General features: G+C 53.3%; 6 protein-coding genes across 6 annotated transcripts; 4 read left to right on the forward strand and 2 right to left on the reverse strand.

Annotated features, from left to right (window-relative positions):
- Window positions 1–668: 668 nt before the first annotated feature.
- Window positions 669–3,523, forward strand: HER10_EVM0006445 (uncharacterized protein; the record flags this gene model as incomplete). Its single annotated transcript, XM_035483013.1, has 5 exons — window positions 669–2,512; window positions 2,644–2,802; window positions 2,876–3,025; window positions 3,087–3,198; window positions 3,260–3,523. Exons 1-5 carry the CDS (start codon window positions 2,175–2,177, stop codon window positions 3,521–3,523), a joined length of 1,023 nt encoding a protein of 340 aa, XP_035326206.1. The 5' UTR covers window positions 669–2,174.
- A 50-nt stretch (window positions 3,524–3,573) lies between these two features.
- HER10_EVM0001958 (uncharacterized protein) lies at window positions 3,574–4,247 on the forward strand (the record flags this gene model as incomplete). The annotated part of the gene is made up of 1 exon (XM_035471690.1): window positions 3,574–4,247. The coding sequence occupies exon 1, from the start codon at window positions 3,705–3,707 to the stop codon at window positions 4,245–4,247; it is 543 nt and encodes a 180-aa protein (XP_035326073.1). The 5' UTR covers window positions 3,574–3,704.
- Window positions 4,248–4,429: 182 nt separating this feature from the next.
- HER10_EVM0004032 (FAD binding domain-containing protein) lies at window positions 4,430–6,082 on the reverse strand (the record flags this gene model as incomplete). Its single annotated transcript, XM_035473691.1, has 1 exon — window positions 4,430–6,082. One exon carries the CDS (start codon window positions 6,080–6,082, stop codon window positions 4,430–4,432), a length of 1,653 nt encoding a protein of 550 aa, XP_035326135.1.
- A 1,451-nt stretch (window positions 6,083–7,533) lies between these two features.
- Window positions 7,534–12,483, forward strand: HER10_EVM0007943 (ATPase; the record flags this gene model as incomplete). The annotated part of the gene is made up of 2 exons (XM_035477481.1): window positions 7,534–10,770; window positions 10,837–12,483. 2 exons carry the CDS (start codon window positions 7,534–7,536, stop codon window positions 12,481–12,483), a joined length of 4,884 nt encoding a protein of 1,627 aa, XP_035326250.1.
- Window positions 12,484–12,903: 420 nt separating this feature from the next.
- HER10_EVM0005926 (O-methyltransferase) lies at window positions 12,904–14,301 on the reverse strand (the record flags this gene model as incomplete). The annotated part of the gene is made up of 1 exon (XM_035475528.1): window positions 12,904–14,301. One exon carries the CDS (start codon window positions 14,299–14,301, stop codon window positions 12,904–12,906), a length of 1,398 nt encoding a protein of 465 aa, XP_035326195.1.
- Window positions 14,302–15,716: 1,415 nt separating this feature from the next.
- On the forward strand, window positions 15,717–16,913 carry HER10_EVM0007917 (aromatic prenyltransferase; the record flags this gene model as incomplete). Its single annotated transcript, XM_035477457.1, has 1 exon — window positions 15,717–16,913. The coding sequence occupies one exon, from the start codon at window positions 15,717–15,719 to the stop codon at window positions 16,911–16,913; it is 1,197 nt and encodes a 398-aa protein (XP_035326247.1).
- Window positions 16,914–16,917: the final 4 nt, after the last annotated feature.

Here is a 16,917-nt window from a genome sequence, read left to right on the forward strand (position 1 = left end):
TCTGGCCGTCTGACAGACGCGCTGCGGGTTTGCGGCAACCCACAGGAGCTAGAAGCGATGCTACCACAGCCCTGATTACATCGACTTTTTGGCCCATTTGTGTTCCTAACGCGGTCTAGGTGGAATGCTCTTTTAGAGAACTTTGGTGACTGATCAGTGAATGAATGCTCGTGCGCACCCAGCTCTCCATCGCCCCATCGCCGGGGACTGGCGGCGTGCGGAGCTCTCGAGACGGACGGAGCTTCGACCCAAGTGCCCCGACAGAAATCCAATCTGTCAATAACCCTGCCATCGATGGGCTGGGCAGCAAGCTGACTGGGATTTCGTCGGCCAGCCTGGCAGCTTTGTTAGACTGTTGTGGATATACCTAGATGGTGGACATTGTCTGCCAAGTTCTGGACCGATTCTGCCATCCGATGGTGCGGGCTGCATCGAGCGCGAAACGCTAGGACTCGATGAAGACCTGAGCCCGATTTTTGGGTTCGAGACGGGTTCGACAAGCGGCCAAGCGCCCATGCCAACCTCCCGAAGTCGGGCTTTAGACTGAACTCAAAGAGACGCCGAGGGGAGGAATGGCGGTTAATTACGAGGTTAGTATCCTTACCTCACCGATCAGAAAGAGAGAGGCAGGGACGCCGTTGTGCGCCGTTGGCCAGACGTATTTTTATCACGGTTCGTGTGAAGGTTCACAAATCAAAGTCCCCTGAATCGGCAAATCGAAGAGTCTCTCACAGGACCCCAGATAGTCTCACGCAGCGGGCGAGACGTTTGCTTTCTCCGTGCCGTCCTGCCCGCCACCTGCGACGCGAGAGAGGGCGAGAAAAGTCTTCATTTCGACATCCGGTTCCCCGTTACGAAAGCGAATCACCAACGGCCCTTGGCTACATGGGTATCCCCATGCATCTCCATGCGGGGAAATTGAAACCATCGACCTGTTTAGCAGCTTAGGGCCCCGACAACCCGAGTGAGAGGGCAGCAAAAGCGGTGCAGAAAGCGTGCCAGTGTGCCAGTATCCCAGGAGCTGAGCAGCTCGTCGTCACAATGGCGTACACCAACTTCTTCGTACTAACTACGAGTAGTTACCGACAGACAGACAGACAAGCGTGACAGGGCCCCTGGGTCTTGACCGTCGCGACGAGTGGTCTGTCTTGTCGTTCGTTCATTCCATGTTTACCCTTGCAAAAGCAATGCTGGCGACCCTTTACCGTTCCCCCGGGCCATCGCGCGAATCACACCTCGTGGACCGCAGTCTCGGATCATCATCAATGACCTCTTTGCTAAAGTTTAGCGGCATGCAAACTCGGTTCCCATTTTGTCTTTCCTCCAAATACCCAACTTTCCCACCCCCTTCTCCTACGGCTTTCTTTCCTCCATTTTGCCCCTTTTGCTTCCTCCTTCTTCTTCCGCCTCTTCTGTGCCTCTCTAGTACAGACATATCTAGCGTACCTCGTCTCCGGCCTCCTCCTGTGCCTCCCTTGCGTCCCTCCCGCGCTTTTCCCAGATCGAATGAATTCGAACCCCGCGCGGTAATCCAACAGAAGCTAGAATAAAGACGGCTTGGCATTGGGCTGGGGTGGGTGGTAGTAGCTGACTCAGAATCCACGTCCCTACCTACTTTTGCGAATCCCACTCCGCCCTCCCTTTTCCAATCCATTCCTCGGCGGCTCTTCTTTCAGCGACGGCCTTTCTGTGGTCGTTTCTTGCTCCGCCCCCGTCCTCCTCTTTAAACATCTGGCTGTGCCCTTTCAGGCCTTGTCAAGTTCGTCCCATCTGCGTTTCCCTTTTCCCCACACTTTGGGCGTCAAAACGTTTCCCAAAAAAGAGCAACCACCATCAGAATCCATCCCTTATTCAGCGCACTGGGGATCCCGAGACCTTGGTACCATCGGCCGCTTTCAGTCAAGGGGCAACTGCGCAGTTCGAATCTCATCAAAGAGAGAGCGTTCATCAAGATCACATTGGGATACGGATATAGCAACCTGCGAAAGAGAAGAAAGGCCAGAACTACAGGAAACTCACTCGAGGAAGAAACGGAGGCGTTGCGACAAGACGTACAAGAACACAACAATGTCAGCACCAGCATAACGGCCCTCGTTGCCGCCGCGCCCCAGCAGCCAGCCATCAACTTTACACTGGAACCACGAACCCGACGACAAAACATCACCAACACAGAAATGTCGGCAGATGTGACCTTTGACATCGTCACGGCCAGCATCTGCGCCCTCCTCATCATCGTCCGCTGCGGCTATCGCATTCTCCTACGATGTAAAGTCCACGATACCTGCCACCGGATGTGGCACGTCGACGACGCCTACATGGCCTTTGCGCTCCTCCCGCTCATCGGCCGCACGACTTGCATCTCGCTCTCCTTCTACCTCAACCCGACGCACACGTATGATGCCGCCACCGAAGAGGCGGCCGCGGCGCGGAATCTCAGTGTTGAGAAATTGGCAGAGTATTACGTCATCTCACACAAGCTGCTTATACCGGCTCGCATATTCTATGCATTATTGTATGTCGCTTACACCTACTTGCCTGAGTCTATTCCGCCTCACCCTCACTGTTGCGAATGTGGCGAACTGCAGTTCAAGGCGGTGTGCCTATCATTCGTTCACTGCTGACCTATGCCGTGCTCTTGTATAGCTTGTGGTCGTTGAAGCTCTGCCTGCTCAACTTTTACTCACGCTTCGTGGACATCTTTGGATGGGGCAAAGCTGTCACGAATGCTCTTTGGTGGTTTATTGTTATTACGTTTTTTGTTATCTTGATACCCACTCTTGCGGAATGCCGGCCACTTTACTTGTAAGTCTTTGCCTTTTTTTGTCAATCCGGCAAACGACAAAGGCTTCAAATGGTCTAACACGGTCATCAACAGCATGTGGTCCCCTGATCCTACTGGCGCCAATACCTGCCATCGAGCCCTCGGAAACCTCATCACAATGGCCGTCTTCAACATCGTTACCGATATTGCGCTTATCATATTCCCCTTTCCTATCTTTCGCCATGTTAAACTCGACAGCAAAGTGTTCGTATCCACCCATTGAATGCCTCATTGCTTGACTGCCTGAGGACTAACACCCCTGTAGTAAGGTGCAGCTCGTGCTCTTATTCAGCATCGCTGGCGTTGTTGTCGTCATCACCATCATGCGACTACCCATGATACTGAACCAGGCAGTATCACAAAGATCTCGTTCCATGGTAGGTTTTCAGCCAGTGTATGTGATACCTTAAGAATCGTCCACTAACGAGTTCTTTCCAGTGGGCATCCATAGAGATACTTTGCGCCTGTATCGTCGCAAATACGGCATTCTTTTACGCGTTATTGAAAGACTACCAGCGAGGCCACGACTCTCGCGGTGGGAACTCGAGCTACGTGCAGCAGCCCGATTATTACATGCAAGCGATTCCTTCGCCAGAGTTGCGGAGGGGATCCTCGGCGCGCTCCGATGGTTTAGAAGTGCCAGACCATTGGTCAAGGGAAAGCAGATCAAGTAGATCTAGTAACATTCCTATCATAGCATGAATGACGAGACGATGGCGCCCATCTTGCACGTGTCTACCATCCACGCGATGTCTCCAGGTTGTGACAAGGGACTCCAAGTCTTTCTGCTAGTCTTGGAAGACATGTGAATGTTTAATGATCCAATGAGGACTAGTGCTGACTCTGATGTATTAACGTAAGGGGTGAATCAGTCAAATATGGAATGTCACTGCTCCAAGCTACCATCTTCACCTCCAGCTTCATCATCAAATCTCCACATACCTCTCCAGCCTCTACCCCGCCAAGCAACCGCCCTCATCATTCCGTTCTAGTCAACCACGATATACCGAGACCAGACACGATGACTGACACCTCTACACTCTCAAACCTCGCATCCTACACCTTCGGCGGGTTATGCATCCTCTCAGCCCTCCCATTCGTCGGCATTCCATTTCCCAACCGCCGCGCGGCAGACTACTACGCCGGCAAAAGCGAGTGGATGTCGCAAATCTTTCGCCGGCGTCTCACCCCCGGACAAGCCGGCTACTTTGGCGCAGCGTTACGCATCGCAGTCGGCGCAGCCGTCATAGTCCCCGAGACGAGGGAACCTGCGCTGCTCTTCAACGGGGCTGTCGTCACATACGGGACCGTAAGGGCCTTTGTAGATGGGCGACCTATGCTTCCGCAATGGGGAATGTTAGCAGCGATTGCGATTTGTCTTGGTCTTGGACGTTTATCGCAAGCTGTCTCAGTCAAAGAGGCGTAGTTCACGATAGGGGACTTTCAAGTTGAAATTAAGCTTGATTTGATTTCTGAAATGGTCAAGGTTGCATTGCCGTGTCATACGGTAAACGAGTTCGATGACGATCATGTCAATCAATACCGCATTACAAAACTCAAGATCCTGATATTGAAGTTGCAGAGACGCAGAGCATACCGTTAGCTTTCTTACACTTTCCCATGATTCAGATACTCTTTCACCGCAGCATCCGCTTGCCCGGGACTGTCTACTTGCACTAGCACTCGGTGATCCGGTCTGACAACGATCCCTTTACCGCCCTTGATTTCTGGGACTACACCATACCAACTCTCCGGTAAACCAAGGCCTGACACATCTACAGCCCAGTCGCAAGATGCAAATGCGGGATTTGCGCAGTGCAAGACGGTAAATCGATCGTAGGGCACGAGATCCAAGAGAGACAGCCCCTCACTCGTGTTTCCATGCGGCAGCCTTGCCCCAGGACACGCTTGCGGCACATAGACCGTCGGGTCATCAAGCAAGGCTTTCGTAGAGGACGGGTCATTGTAGATGAATCCCAGCTGGAGTGCAAGCGAGTCAAAGTGTCTACTCGCCTCTTTGACAGCTCCCCCCGCTTCAGCGGAAACGGCGCGGCGTTGGAGGAACGCGTCCATGGTGAGGTCCAATCCCGGAGCTTCTTGTGCCTTTGCCTCCTGGAATTGAATAGCGAGGCCAACGAGAGAAGTACTGACGGAGTAGAACGCCGCCTCGCTGGCCTTTGAGTACTCGAGATTCGCTAGTGCGACGGGCCTGCGCTCGCGTGTGAAGCTGGCAAGAAGGTCTTGGGTGCCTTTTCCGTTGAGGACGGAAGAGAGCTTCCATACCAGGTTATGTGCGTCCGCGATGCCTGTGTTGAGGCCCAGGCCACCTTGAGGCGGCAAGCTGTGCGCGGCATCACCCACGAGAAAGACGCGGTACTTGGTGTCGCTGTATGATGATGCCACACGCGGCGCCGTCTCCCAGGTGGTACGGAGGGCCTCTGTGTACTGCAAACCCGGGAGACAGGCCTCGATTGGCGGTGCCTCCGACGCCGGGCCCATGACAGGGGTGACGTGGACAAAGGAGTTGTCAAGGTTGTGTGCGATGAACTCGCTGGGGTGCTCAGGATGGAAGCAAAAGTAGAGCATGGCCTCTCGACCCGGCGGGAGCGCGGCGCGAAGACTGCCTTTGCACACGATGGACTGGTAGACGTGGCCTGGTCCCATGGATTGGAAGTCGATACCGGCTGTCTTTGCTCGCACGGTCGAGTTGACGCCGTCGGCTCCGACGATGAAATCAGCCTGGATGCCATGTCTCTTGGTGCTAATGTCGTTTCCTCGTCCAGTTGAAGAGCTGCATGAGACGATACAGCCAGCTTCCTCTGTATCGGTGATGTCGACGGAGTCAACCTGCCAACCCCTCCTGATTTGAACGAGGCCAGTCTCAAGTACGGCCTTCTCAAGCAGTCGCTCCAGCTGCGGCTGCGGCCAGTTCACCAAGGGCTCAGCCGTCAAGTTGCGCATCCCGTCGTCTTGGCGTTCGTATGGAAAGCTGCCAATTTCGGCATCGGCTAGGCCGTAGACAAGCCGAACATGTCCGGCATCTTTTGGGTTGGCTGTCTGTCGTCGAATGTAGGCCACATCCAAGCCAGCCTGGCGAAAGATTTCGAGTGTCGACGGGTTGATGGTGTGGGCTTTCGGGTGCTCCGATATGCTGTGGCGTCTCTCCAAGATGATGCACTCAATCTTTTGGCGGGCAAGAAGATATGCTGTGAACAAGCCTACCGGTCCTGCACCTGCGATGACGACGTGTGTCTTTTCCATTTTTTGATTGTGTTCAGCGCCGTACGTAAGGTAACTTCTAGTGATATCACAGTCGTTTGGTAACAATCACCTGCTTATACGTATGGCTATAGATGAACATGGAGAGGATATGATTTTCACTCTTTGAGCATCACAATAATGTGATGTGGGATAACCTAATTCCTCTTTAAAAGGTTGAGCGTCTGATCTCTCTTTGACTACCTTGGCTGCAGCCGATAGGTCTATGCTTTCCTGTCCCCTTCTGTTTCCACCGATCAAAGTGCGAACTTTACTTACCGAAGGGTAAATATTCTGGCATAGGCAATCCTCACTGAAGTAACATCCCGTGATTCGACCGGGTCTCTTGCGAGAAATCTCCCATGTGCTATTGGCCAGAGTTGCATGGGCCACAGGTTAGTTCAAGTTCTTGGTTGCATTATACGGTTGACACCAAACCGCCTATCTCTTCCGTGATGAATAGTCTAATCAATCAATTTCACTGTAGACTTTCACCCGGCATACAGCAGTTCGAGGGAGATATCGGTCAGTATTGCTGTTATGAGTCTGGCGCATAACAGAGTTCACGCTGTCATCATGAACCTTGGCGGTCGGTTTTGCGTTTCTCGGGAGTGTAGAGTAGGCCGGTTGCCGTTAATTGCGTCAGTGCTCAAAGAGTTCAATCAGTTTCCGAGTAGATGGATTCCCATGACGCCAAGACAGCCTTTCGCTCCCGTATCCGTAACCCCCCTCTTGATCGGCGTTTAAACTCAAGATCAAGGTCAAACAAGGTTTGTTGCGCGTTGACAGAAAGCGCCAAAGCTCCATGCGGCTCACACTGGGTTGCTTGCTTTCATGTGCCGGGCCATCCGTTCCAACGGACGGGCGGGAAATTCTATTCGAATACTCCGTACTTGCCAAGCTCGCATCCATTTCCTCCAAGCTGCTTACACATTCCCAACCTTATACTCAGATACCCAAACTATGGCCAAGTACTTTTCTTTCCGTTTTAGGTTGTTTATACTTTTGTCCCAGTCGGAGTCACTCCCGACGCTAGATAACAGGGAGCGGGCTTAGATGCGAAATCCCGTCCTTTCGTGCTGTCTCCAGCCGTTGTAGTTTGCTGCCACACCTCAGTGATCCATCCCATCTAAACAGTCCCGTCTCAGCAGTCACTCCGGCATGGTCCAGAACAGCACTCGGAATACTTAATGATAGATATTAGCAAGCACTTAGCGCGTGGCACATGTGTCTTCAGAACCATGTGGTCATGGTCACTGTATGTTCAGTAACATAATTCCTTCAAAGCAATTCAACCGATCCAAGGTTGACATCACAATTCACTTGAAGCTTCACTTTTGATAATCGTTGAAACATACAGAGAGTTGAGGTTAAATCAAGTGAACTTCGATAACACCGCCTTGCCAGACCGGCTTTTCCAGCTTGACACGCCTACATCTCGGTCAACTAAAGCCATGTCTACCGCACCCTCCACCGACGAAAAGGCAGAGAACGAGCGGCCAGTTCTACGATCTTCGCGTCCATCTCGGCATCGCGCCTCTCTTCTAAGTTTTCCAGGCGCTCCACCTCCCAGTGACAATCGGCCGAGATCTGTACACATATCTGCGGACGAATACAAGGCCATTACAGATCTCGTAGACCTAGCAAAGTCTTTCCTTGAGAAACAACAACAAAATGGTGAAGCTTCTTTATCTTCGACTCAAAGCGACTCTGTGCTAGACGTCTCAAAGGCTCCTAAGCAAGATGGACCCCTCGATCCCTTTGGCAACAACTTTGACGCCCGGGAATGGGCCAAAGCATTCTATCGCCTCCGCTCCGACAGCTGCGAAGTGCGTAAGGCCGGTGTCGCCTATCGCAAGCTCAATGTCTCGGGCTACGGGTCCGACACAGCCTTCCAAACAACGGTGGGCAACGCATGGTGGCTCAAAGCTGCAGGAGCTATGCGTGGCTTATTGCGTATAAAGCGTCAACAGGTGCGCATCCTGCATGACCTCGAGGGAGTCGTCAACGATGGCGAGATGCTTTGCGTGCTGGGCCCTCCAGGCAGTGGCTGTTCGACCTTTTTACGTACAATGGCGGGAGACACGCAAGGCACGCAGGTGGCAGAGGATTCTCACCTTAACTACCGCGGTGTAAGTGCCGATGAGATGAAGCGCTACTTCAAAGGCGACGCCATCTACACTGCCGAAGAGGACGTTCACTTTCCAGCACTCTCGGTAGCAGACACACTCTTTTTCGCAGCGAGGGCGAGAGCTCCTAGGACACGGCCCGCTGGGCTTTCTGCAGACGAGTATGCGACCTGGGTGCGCGACGTGACTATGGCCATGCTGGGGATTCAGCACACGATGCAGACACCAGTTGGCGGGACAGATGGCGATACAGTACGCGGCGTATCTGGCGGCGAGCGCAAGCGTGTGAGCATTGCTGAGGCGGCGCTGAGTTTCGCGCCGATCCAATGCTGGGACAACAGCACGCGCGGGCTCGATAGCGCTGCGACTGTCGATCTCTGCAAGAACTTGCGCGTCCAGAGCGATATCATGGGTATGGTAAGCATGGTCGCCATCTATCAAGCACCCGAAGAGGCCTACGAGCTGTTTGATAAAGTACTGGTTCTCTACGAAGGACGACAGATATACTTTGGGAAGACGACAGAAGCCAAACGCTACTTCCAGCGGCTGGGCTTCGTTTGTCCCAAGATCCAAACGACACCAGACTTTCTGACATCCATGACCAGCCCCGCCGAGCGTGAGGGCATCGTCAAGCCTGGCTACGAGCAAAAGGTCCCGCGTACTCCAGATGAGTTCGCCGAGGCGTGGCGGACGAGCAGTCTCCGCCGCAATCTCGGCGATGAACTAGACTCCTACGACGCATCCTTTTCCCTAAGCAGCAGTGGCCCGCGCAACTCACGCACACACTTTGCCGAGTTCCTCGAGAGCAAGAAGAGTGATCAGTCTTGGATGCAACGATGGAAGTCTCCCTACACACTCTCGTACCCACGCCAGGTTCTCCTGTGTCTATGGCGTGCACTCGCGCTCCTCAAGGCCTCGCCGCAGATGACGGTGATGATGCTCGTCCTCAACCTCTTTCAGACTCTCATCGTCGCCAGTGTCTTCTTTCGTCTGCCTGACACAGCCGAGTCCATCAAGTCGCGCAGCACGTTCTTGTTCACCGCTGCTCTGGTTAACGCCTTTGGATGTGTGCTTGAGGTGCCAGCTCTATACGCCAAGCGCGCCATCGTCGAGAAGCATGTCCGGTACGCCTTATATCACGCATCTGCTGAGGCCGTCGCCGACTTGGTTATGAGCTTGCCGTATAAGCTGCTCAACGCGATCACTGTCAATACAATCTTCTACTGGATGTGCAACATGCGCAACGAAGCCGGATCCTTTGTCTTTTTCGTCCTGGTCCAGTTCGCTATGACTCTTGCCGTGAGTCTGCTCTTCCGACTTGTTGCTTCCGTCACGAAGAGCCACACGGCGGCTCAGGCGCCTTCGACAATCGTCTTGCTCACGCTGGCGCTCTACACCGGATTCGCTGTCCCGCCCATGTATATCAAGCCGTACGCGAAGTGGATAGCTACACTCAGCCCTGTATCTTACGGGTTCGAGGCTCTCATGATCAACGAACTCGGCGACAATCGCAAGTTCCCTTGCAAGACCTTTGTTCCGTTTGGTCCGAATTACGAGATGGACGCTGCGAGTATGACCATGATGGCGCGGACGCGCGTGTGTGCCGCGCAAGGAGGCGTGCCGGGCGAGACATTCATCAACGGGAGCAAGTACATCAACGGCGCCTTTCGCTACGTGGACAGCCATCGGTGGCGGAACGTCGGCGTTGTCTTTGCATTTGCAGTCGCCTATCTTATTCTTCATCTCATAGCCACAGAGATGGTGAGTAGCGCGAAGAGTAAAGGAGAGATGCTTGTTTTCCCTAGGGGAAAAGTTCCGACAAGGCGGACGGGAGAGCCGACTAGAGACGTAGAGGACCAAATTACCAAGGGGAAGACAGAAGCCCCAAGCGGCCATGACGCTGACGACAACGGCGACTTGACCATTGACCGTCAGACGGCCATATTCCACTGGAGCAACGTCTGCTACGAAGTCAAGCTCAAGAAGAAGGAGACGAAACGCATCCTGGATGGCGTAGACGGATGGTGCAAGCCGGGAACGCTCACAGCCCTCATGGGCGTTTCCGGCGCCGGCAAGACTACCCTCCTCGACGCTTTAGCCTCTCGTCTATCTGTTGGTGTAGTGACAGGCGAAATGCTCGTCGACGGTGCCCCGCGCGACGACTCCTTTCAGCAGAAGACGGGCTACGTCAAGCAGCAGGATCAGCACCTTCTCACGTCCACAGTGCGTGAGGCCCTCACTTTCAGCGCCGTCCTCCGACAGCCGGCCCGGTTTTCACATAAGCAAAAGATTGCATACGTCGACAAAGTGATTGAGATCTTGTGTATGGAAGAGTATGCGGATGCCGTCGTCGGCGTCCCCGGAGAGGGTCTCAATGTTGAGCAGCGCAAAAAGCTCACTATCGGTGTTGAGCTGGCTGCTCGTCCTGCGCTTTTGTTGTTTTTGGATGAGCCTACCTCGGGCTTGGATTCTCAAACAAGCTTATCGATCTGCACTTTGCTTGAGACCTTGAGGCAAAACGGGCAAGCTATCCTGTGCACGATTCACCAGCCGTCAGCGACTGTAAGTTCATTTGAGTCTTGTGTCCCCCTTTTACCAGCGACTACTACACTGCTGACATGGAGACAGCTCTTTGAGAGATTTGATAGACTTCTTCTCCTTGCTCGAGGCGGAAGGACTGTCTACTTTGGCCAGATTGGGCGCAACGCCAAGGTTCTGGTGGACTACTTCGTCCGTAATGGCGGGCCACGACCTAAGAAGGGGAAGAATCCGGCCGAGTACATCCTCGAACAAGTCAAAGCCAGCGGAAGCGGGAAAAGCGACGTAGACTGGCCCGAAGTATGGAAACAAAGCACTGAGTATGAGGAGGTCAAGGCTCATCTGGCAAAACTCAAAGAAACAAAACACCAAGACGCAGCACAACAACAGCAGCCGCAGAACGATCCCCCATTCGCCGCTCCTGTAATCACCCAGTTTTCCGAGGTGACTAGGCGTTTGGCCAAGCACTACTGGCGCACCCCGAGTTATGTATACGCAAAGTTGCTGTTGACCTTTGGCTCGGCTCTTTTCATCGGTCTCTCTCTGCTCAACCTACCCAACACGCAGACGGGCGTCACCATCCAAACCATAGCCATCTTCATGTTCCTCACAACGCACCTCAACTTGACACAACAAATTGTTCCCATATTTGTGTCCCAGCGTACACTCTATGAGGGCCGCGAGCAGCCTTCACGCACATACTCGTGGGCCGCCTTCATGGGCGCGCAGATGGTGGTAGAGATGGCCTACAACGCACTCATGGCACCGCCAGCATTCGTGGCCTGGTACTATCTCGTCGGGCTACAGCGCAACGCAGCAGAGACAAACGATACCGCAGCTCGTGGTGGCCTAGCGGTCTTGTTCATGCTCGTTTTCTTCCTGCAGGCTAGCACCTTCGCCTACATGATTGGGGCCGCCTTCGACCTCGCCGACCAGGCCGCAGGCGTCGGCAATCTCTTGTTTGTCATGATGTTCATCTTCAACGGCATCCTCGGAACACCGCCCAAGTTTTGGGTGTGGGTGTACCGCGTCAACCCCTTCACCTATCTTGTTGAGGGATTGCTCGGCACAGGGCTTGCGAACGCCAAGATCCAATGCGCCGATAACGAGTTCCTGCTCGTGAATCCGCCTCTTGGACAGACGTGCGGCGAGTACTTGCAGCCTTTCATTGCCCAGGCGGGCGGATATCTCGCTGATACGACTGTCTTGGACAACTGCAAGTATTGCACGACGAACAATACAAATCAGGTCTTGGCAGGGGTGCATGTCGAGTTCAGCAACCGCTGGCGCGACTTGGGCATCTTGTTTGCGTACGTCTTCTTCAACGCTATTGCTGCTTTCGGGTTATACTACATCCGTGTGCCCAAGCCCAAGAAAGATAAAGGCAAGGCATCACCATCAACACTTTCATCACCTCAAGACGGCAGCATTACAGACCCTCTGCCCAAATTCCCTATGGAGGAGTCTGAAAAGCAAGCAGAAAGGTCGTCGCAGGCCACGCGGGCTGGCAAGGTTCTTGGATCACTTCGATCATCCATTCACGGCGGCTTGCAAGGGCTTGGAGGTGGTGGAAAGAAATATTGGGATGATGATTTGGAGAATGCGGATGATGCTCAGATAATTGGCAAGGAGGCAGATTTGGGGTATTTGAGTGAGGGCGAAGAAGGGAACCGGGATGTTGATATTCGTGATTTCAGCATGCAAAGGTCGCCTGTGACTCCCCAATATTGGATTTAGTGGGATCAGGTTAGTCAATGTGCTTGATTGGAGTAATGATAAGTTATTAATTCTGAATCGTCTTGAAAGGCAAATCCTGACATGGTGATTCGCGTTTGGGTCCGAATAGGAATGATGCAGTCTGCGCACACCTACTTGCACCTACTTATTGCAGTCCACCACTTGTTTACTCATCATCAGAATACATAGCTTACTATCTAAATCTCAAAAGGCAACGGCGTTTGGGCCTTCAGAGCAAAAGAGATGTCAGATAGAACATTACCGCACGCCGCATCCATGCTCATACACGTTTGACGTCGAAGGTGGCTATCTATAAAGAGCTCGTCGCTGGACATGTTTTTAAAACGAAAAAGCAATAAGATTCATTCAATTGATCTGGTCTCAAAATGCCTAAGGTACCAACATGGCTAATGTACCTTACTAATGACTGCCATTCGTGTCAATTACATGATCCTCCTTCAACCGACATTCAATCACATTACCTAGACCACGGCAGATCCACACCTTGACAATCTTCAATCCCGCCGCCTTGACAACACGATCCAAGTCTTGGAAAGTCCTCTGTCTACCGTTGGGGCTAGCAGTCAGAACAAACCCTCCGATGAGCCCCATGGACTGGAACGCCCCGTAATTCTTCAATAACGGGGCAGGCGCATCAGGAAGCAGAGCGTCGCCGCACGTCGGGTGTGGTATGTACTCGCCAATAAGCAGACGCGACTTCCCAGGCGCCATGGCTTTCCTGATGTGCGTGAACATGGTGGTCAAGTCCTTGTCCTGCCAGTCGACAATGACGGACCGGAACCAGTACACGTCTGCTCCCTTGACGGGGTTCTCATTGAAGAAGTCATGGGGGGTAAGCTTGACGGCGCCCGAGGTCAATGCCTGCGGATCTGTCTTATTCCAATGTGCCGTGGCATGTGCGATCATGCCGGGCTGGTCCTGGACGATGCCGACAAAGTCGTTCTTGTGATGGGGGAAATTTGTACGCAAGGATTGGATCGAGCTACCGAGTCCGCCACCAACGTCGACGATGACGGCGCCGTTCCGGAGGGTAGTTTCCCAGGGGTACCCGCGCACATCGGTCAGGCCGTGGAGGTACTCGCCCAGCGAAGCGAGCCAAAAGTCGAAACAGTCACGCCACTCGGGGTGCGCGTTGAGAAACTCGAACTGTCCCATGCCCTTACCGATGCTCTTGGCAAAGGCTGAGTCTCGCGGCTCGTAGCTGGCGCAAAAGACGGGATCCTTGAGCAGTCCAGGAAGCACATCGGCCGTTGGAAAGAGAAAGGAGGCGAAGCGCACAGAGTTGGCGAGGCGTTCATCTGTAGCGAGGGCTGCCGACGCTTCGTCGTTGGCGAAGACATCATGGGAGGTCTCGGCAAAGATGTGGTGGGCGCAGAGAGTCCGCATAACGAAGCCCAGCTTGCTCGGATCGGCGATGCCCGTCTTGGAAGCGAGAGCGTCAAGCGTCATGGGGCCATTGGCGGCCAGGAGCTGGGGTATCTCCCACTCCACGACCATGTGAAGCGCGCGAGAAATGTAGTAGCTGTGGGCCAGATGGCCAAGACGCCACTGGGGCGTCAAGATTGCCGCCTCGAGCGATGCCGTGGCAGCGATGACGCGTTTACGGGCCTCTTCGGCCTTGGGGGTTTTCGGGATTCGAATATCAGGGTTCGTCTTGGCTCCATTGCTGACTGTGGCCTTACCGGCCGAAGAAGAAGACAGCTCGGCGATGAGGTCATTGGTTGAGGTGGTTAAGATGGCCAGAACCGAGCGGAGGTATGTGATTTGTTCATTTTGCTCAGCGATGCCGATGGCCATGTTGACTAAGAGTGACGAACGCCTTTTACCCCTGGTACTTGTTGACGTATTGGTATTGCGTATCACTTTGCTGTGTGCTTTTTCACCTGATTTCCTCTTAAAGCCAGGATATTACTTGCAATTGGCTTTGTAAGTTGAGGTGATATAGCTCAGGGATGGTAATGATAGGAAGCCCAACGGATTTCGGGCTCGGCACTGCTTGTGTTATGATCAACGTAAATGACGTTTTTATAGGGATATGAGTAATAGTCCCGGGCATCAGTGATTTCATTGCAGGGGGCTCTGGGCTATGAATATTATAGCGAGCGAAAATGGCTATCCTGAGAGTGAGGTACCACTTTGAGTCAGTCTGTGAAGCTTCGTATTCGTGCCCGGTCGGCTATCGTAAGAGCTCGGCTACCATGCGAGATTAGAGATGGCGGCGGTGGTTGCCATATGGTCCGATTGTCCGAACGCGAAGTTTATTAGACTTACTGTTTCTACACGGTGTTCTCACGAATCAGGCATCGCAGTGTTCTAGTTATGTCCATTACGCCTTGGCCTTGTCAAAATTATTGTTTCTACATTTCAAAGGTAGATGAAAACAGCATATTGCTTCAAAGCTTCTATGCTTCACGTCAAGTTGTTGATAGAGCCGCGCGGGGCAGATTTTCTCTTTCAGTCCGCGCCGGCGGCCAAGGCGTTCTGGAGAACGGACTCCGACGCCGTCGGGGCCGATTATTCAAGGCATACTTGTAAGCGGCGTACTATACGGGGAGATCCCCGCCTTGCATGAGGAAAGCGTTCTCACATGCAACAAGGTTAGGGCCCGTGGACCCGTCACGCCCATCAACCTTAGAAACTAGATACATCCCAAACTATAAGTGAACATCCCACCAGTTCGTCGAGATGGCCCGCCCGCCCGAACAAGAATCTTACCTTCCGCGTGTTCCGCATGAAACATGTATTTTAAACTTCAAGTACAGCCCTGTCACAAATCACGTCATATCGAGATGCCCATCATCCAGTTCTGAATTCCATGTCTAGACCAGGCCCTTGCCGCTTAACCTCAGGAACCCAAACACACCTTGATCAGTAATGAGTTTGGCCGTACCCTTAAACCGTACGCTTTCGCATTCGCTTTCCGAAAATGACCTAGCCTCAGTAGAGCGTTGGTTTATCTCAACTGCAACGAATGATTGAGATTCCTAAAAAGGCAACCCATAGTCAACTTAAGCATTCGACACATACAGGCCCAACAAACAGTGACTCAAGTAAACTCCAACGTAGGAGCTTTGGTGACTCGAGGCAGCCAAAAGCCAGAAATAACCATCAGAGCGGAAAAAGTCAACGTGATTACGGATAAACGCCAGACACAGAGTGAGGATATCAATTTTCGACCTCAATAGCCTCAAGAGGAAACTTATCACGCAAAGATGGCCTATCAAGCTATTGGCACTGCCAAGCGAAACATCTACAACGAATTTGACGCTCCCTCCTCCAATTATACTTCCATTTCGAAAGGAGGTCCTCTTGTCTCCTCATGGCTCCCCACCCTCCACAATACCCTTTCCTCGCTCCTAAGCTGGACGGGCTCCTACCCAGCCCACATCCAAGACGCCCATCTCGCCTTCGTGCGCGAAGTCGTAGTCCCCCGCCTGAAGCAGCCGCCTGCTGCTTCTGACAAAGCGAACTATATCCTTACTCACAATCAGTCTCCTTATGAAGCAAGCGTCGCGTTTTCACCTCACAGAGAGGCCAAAGTACGGTTCACAGTGCAGCCGCTCGTAGATCCCAGCCCTGGGGACGCGGGCGATGGCCCCTTAGGGCAGAGAGGACTGCGTCAGAAGCTGGAGGGTCTAGCATCTGCTTGCAATGCCAACCGTACTTGGCTGGATGCCTTCCTTGACTCTATATTTCTCACCACGGAGGAGGAGGCGGGCCTGATCAGAATGAAGCCTGGTGGTGCGCTGCCGCGACAAATTTGTTATGCTGGATTTGACCTCGAGTCTGAGGAGAACGCGGCGATCAGCATGAAGGCGTACCTTTTCCCCCAACTCAAAGTCCTCGCAACAGGCCGGTCGCTGGTGGACATCGCCGAGTCCGTCGCGACACGCCTTGCCGCGGGTGATGAAGCGATGTTGGCTGCGTGGGAACTACTCAAAACGTTCCTCGTCTCGCAAGGCGAAGACAACATCAACATTTACTTTCTCGCCATCGACTGCCTGGCGCTCTCCAACAAGCCTCGCTTTAAGGTCTACGTGCACACGCACGCCAACTCGCTCGCCTCAGCCCGTGACGTCTTCACTCTAGGCGGCCGCCTCCCTGCTTCCTCGGCCGACTTCCTCCCAGAGGTCTGGCCTTTACTCATGGACATGGAAGACGTTGCCCCACCTGAGATGGAAAGGCTAGAAAAGCCGCTCAATGATCCCGATAGCAAGTACTGCGGGCTCTGCTTCGCCTTTGAACTGGTACCGGGCAAGACAGTGCCGCAAGTCAAGATGTACGTCCCCGTCTGGCAGTACTCCCGTAACGAGGCCGGGGTCGTTGAGCGCTATGAGCGGATTATTCAGACGCAGGGGATGATGTCGGGGAAGTACGACTTTCGAGCTGCTGTTCGAGACGCCTTGTAAGTGT

This window comes from Colletotrichum scovillei, assembly GCF_011075155.1.
Source record: "Colletotrichum scovillei strain TJNH1 chromosome Unknown Contig00012, whole genome shotgun sequence".
In the NCBI taxonomy this organism is placed as follows: Eukaryota; Fungi; Ascomycota; class Sordariomycetes; order Glomerellales; family Glomerellaceae; genus Colletotrichum; species Colletotrichum scovillei.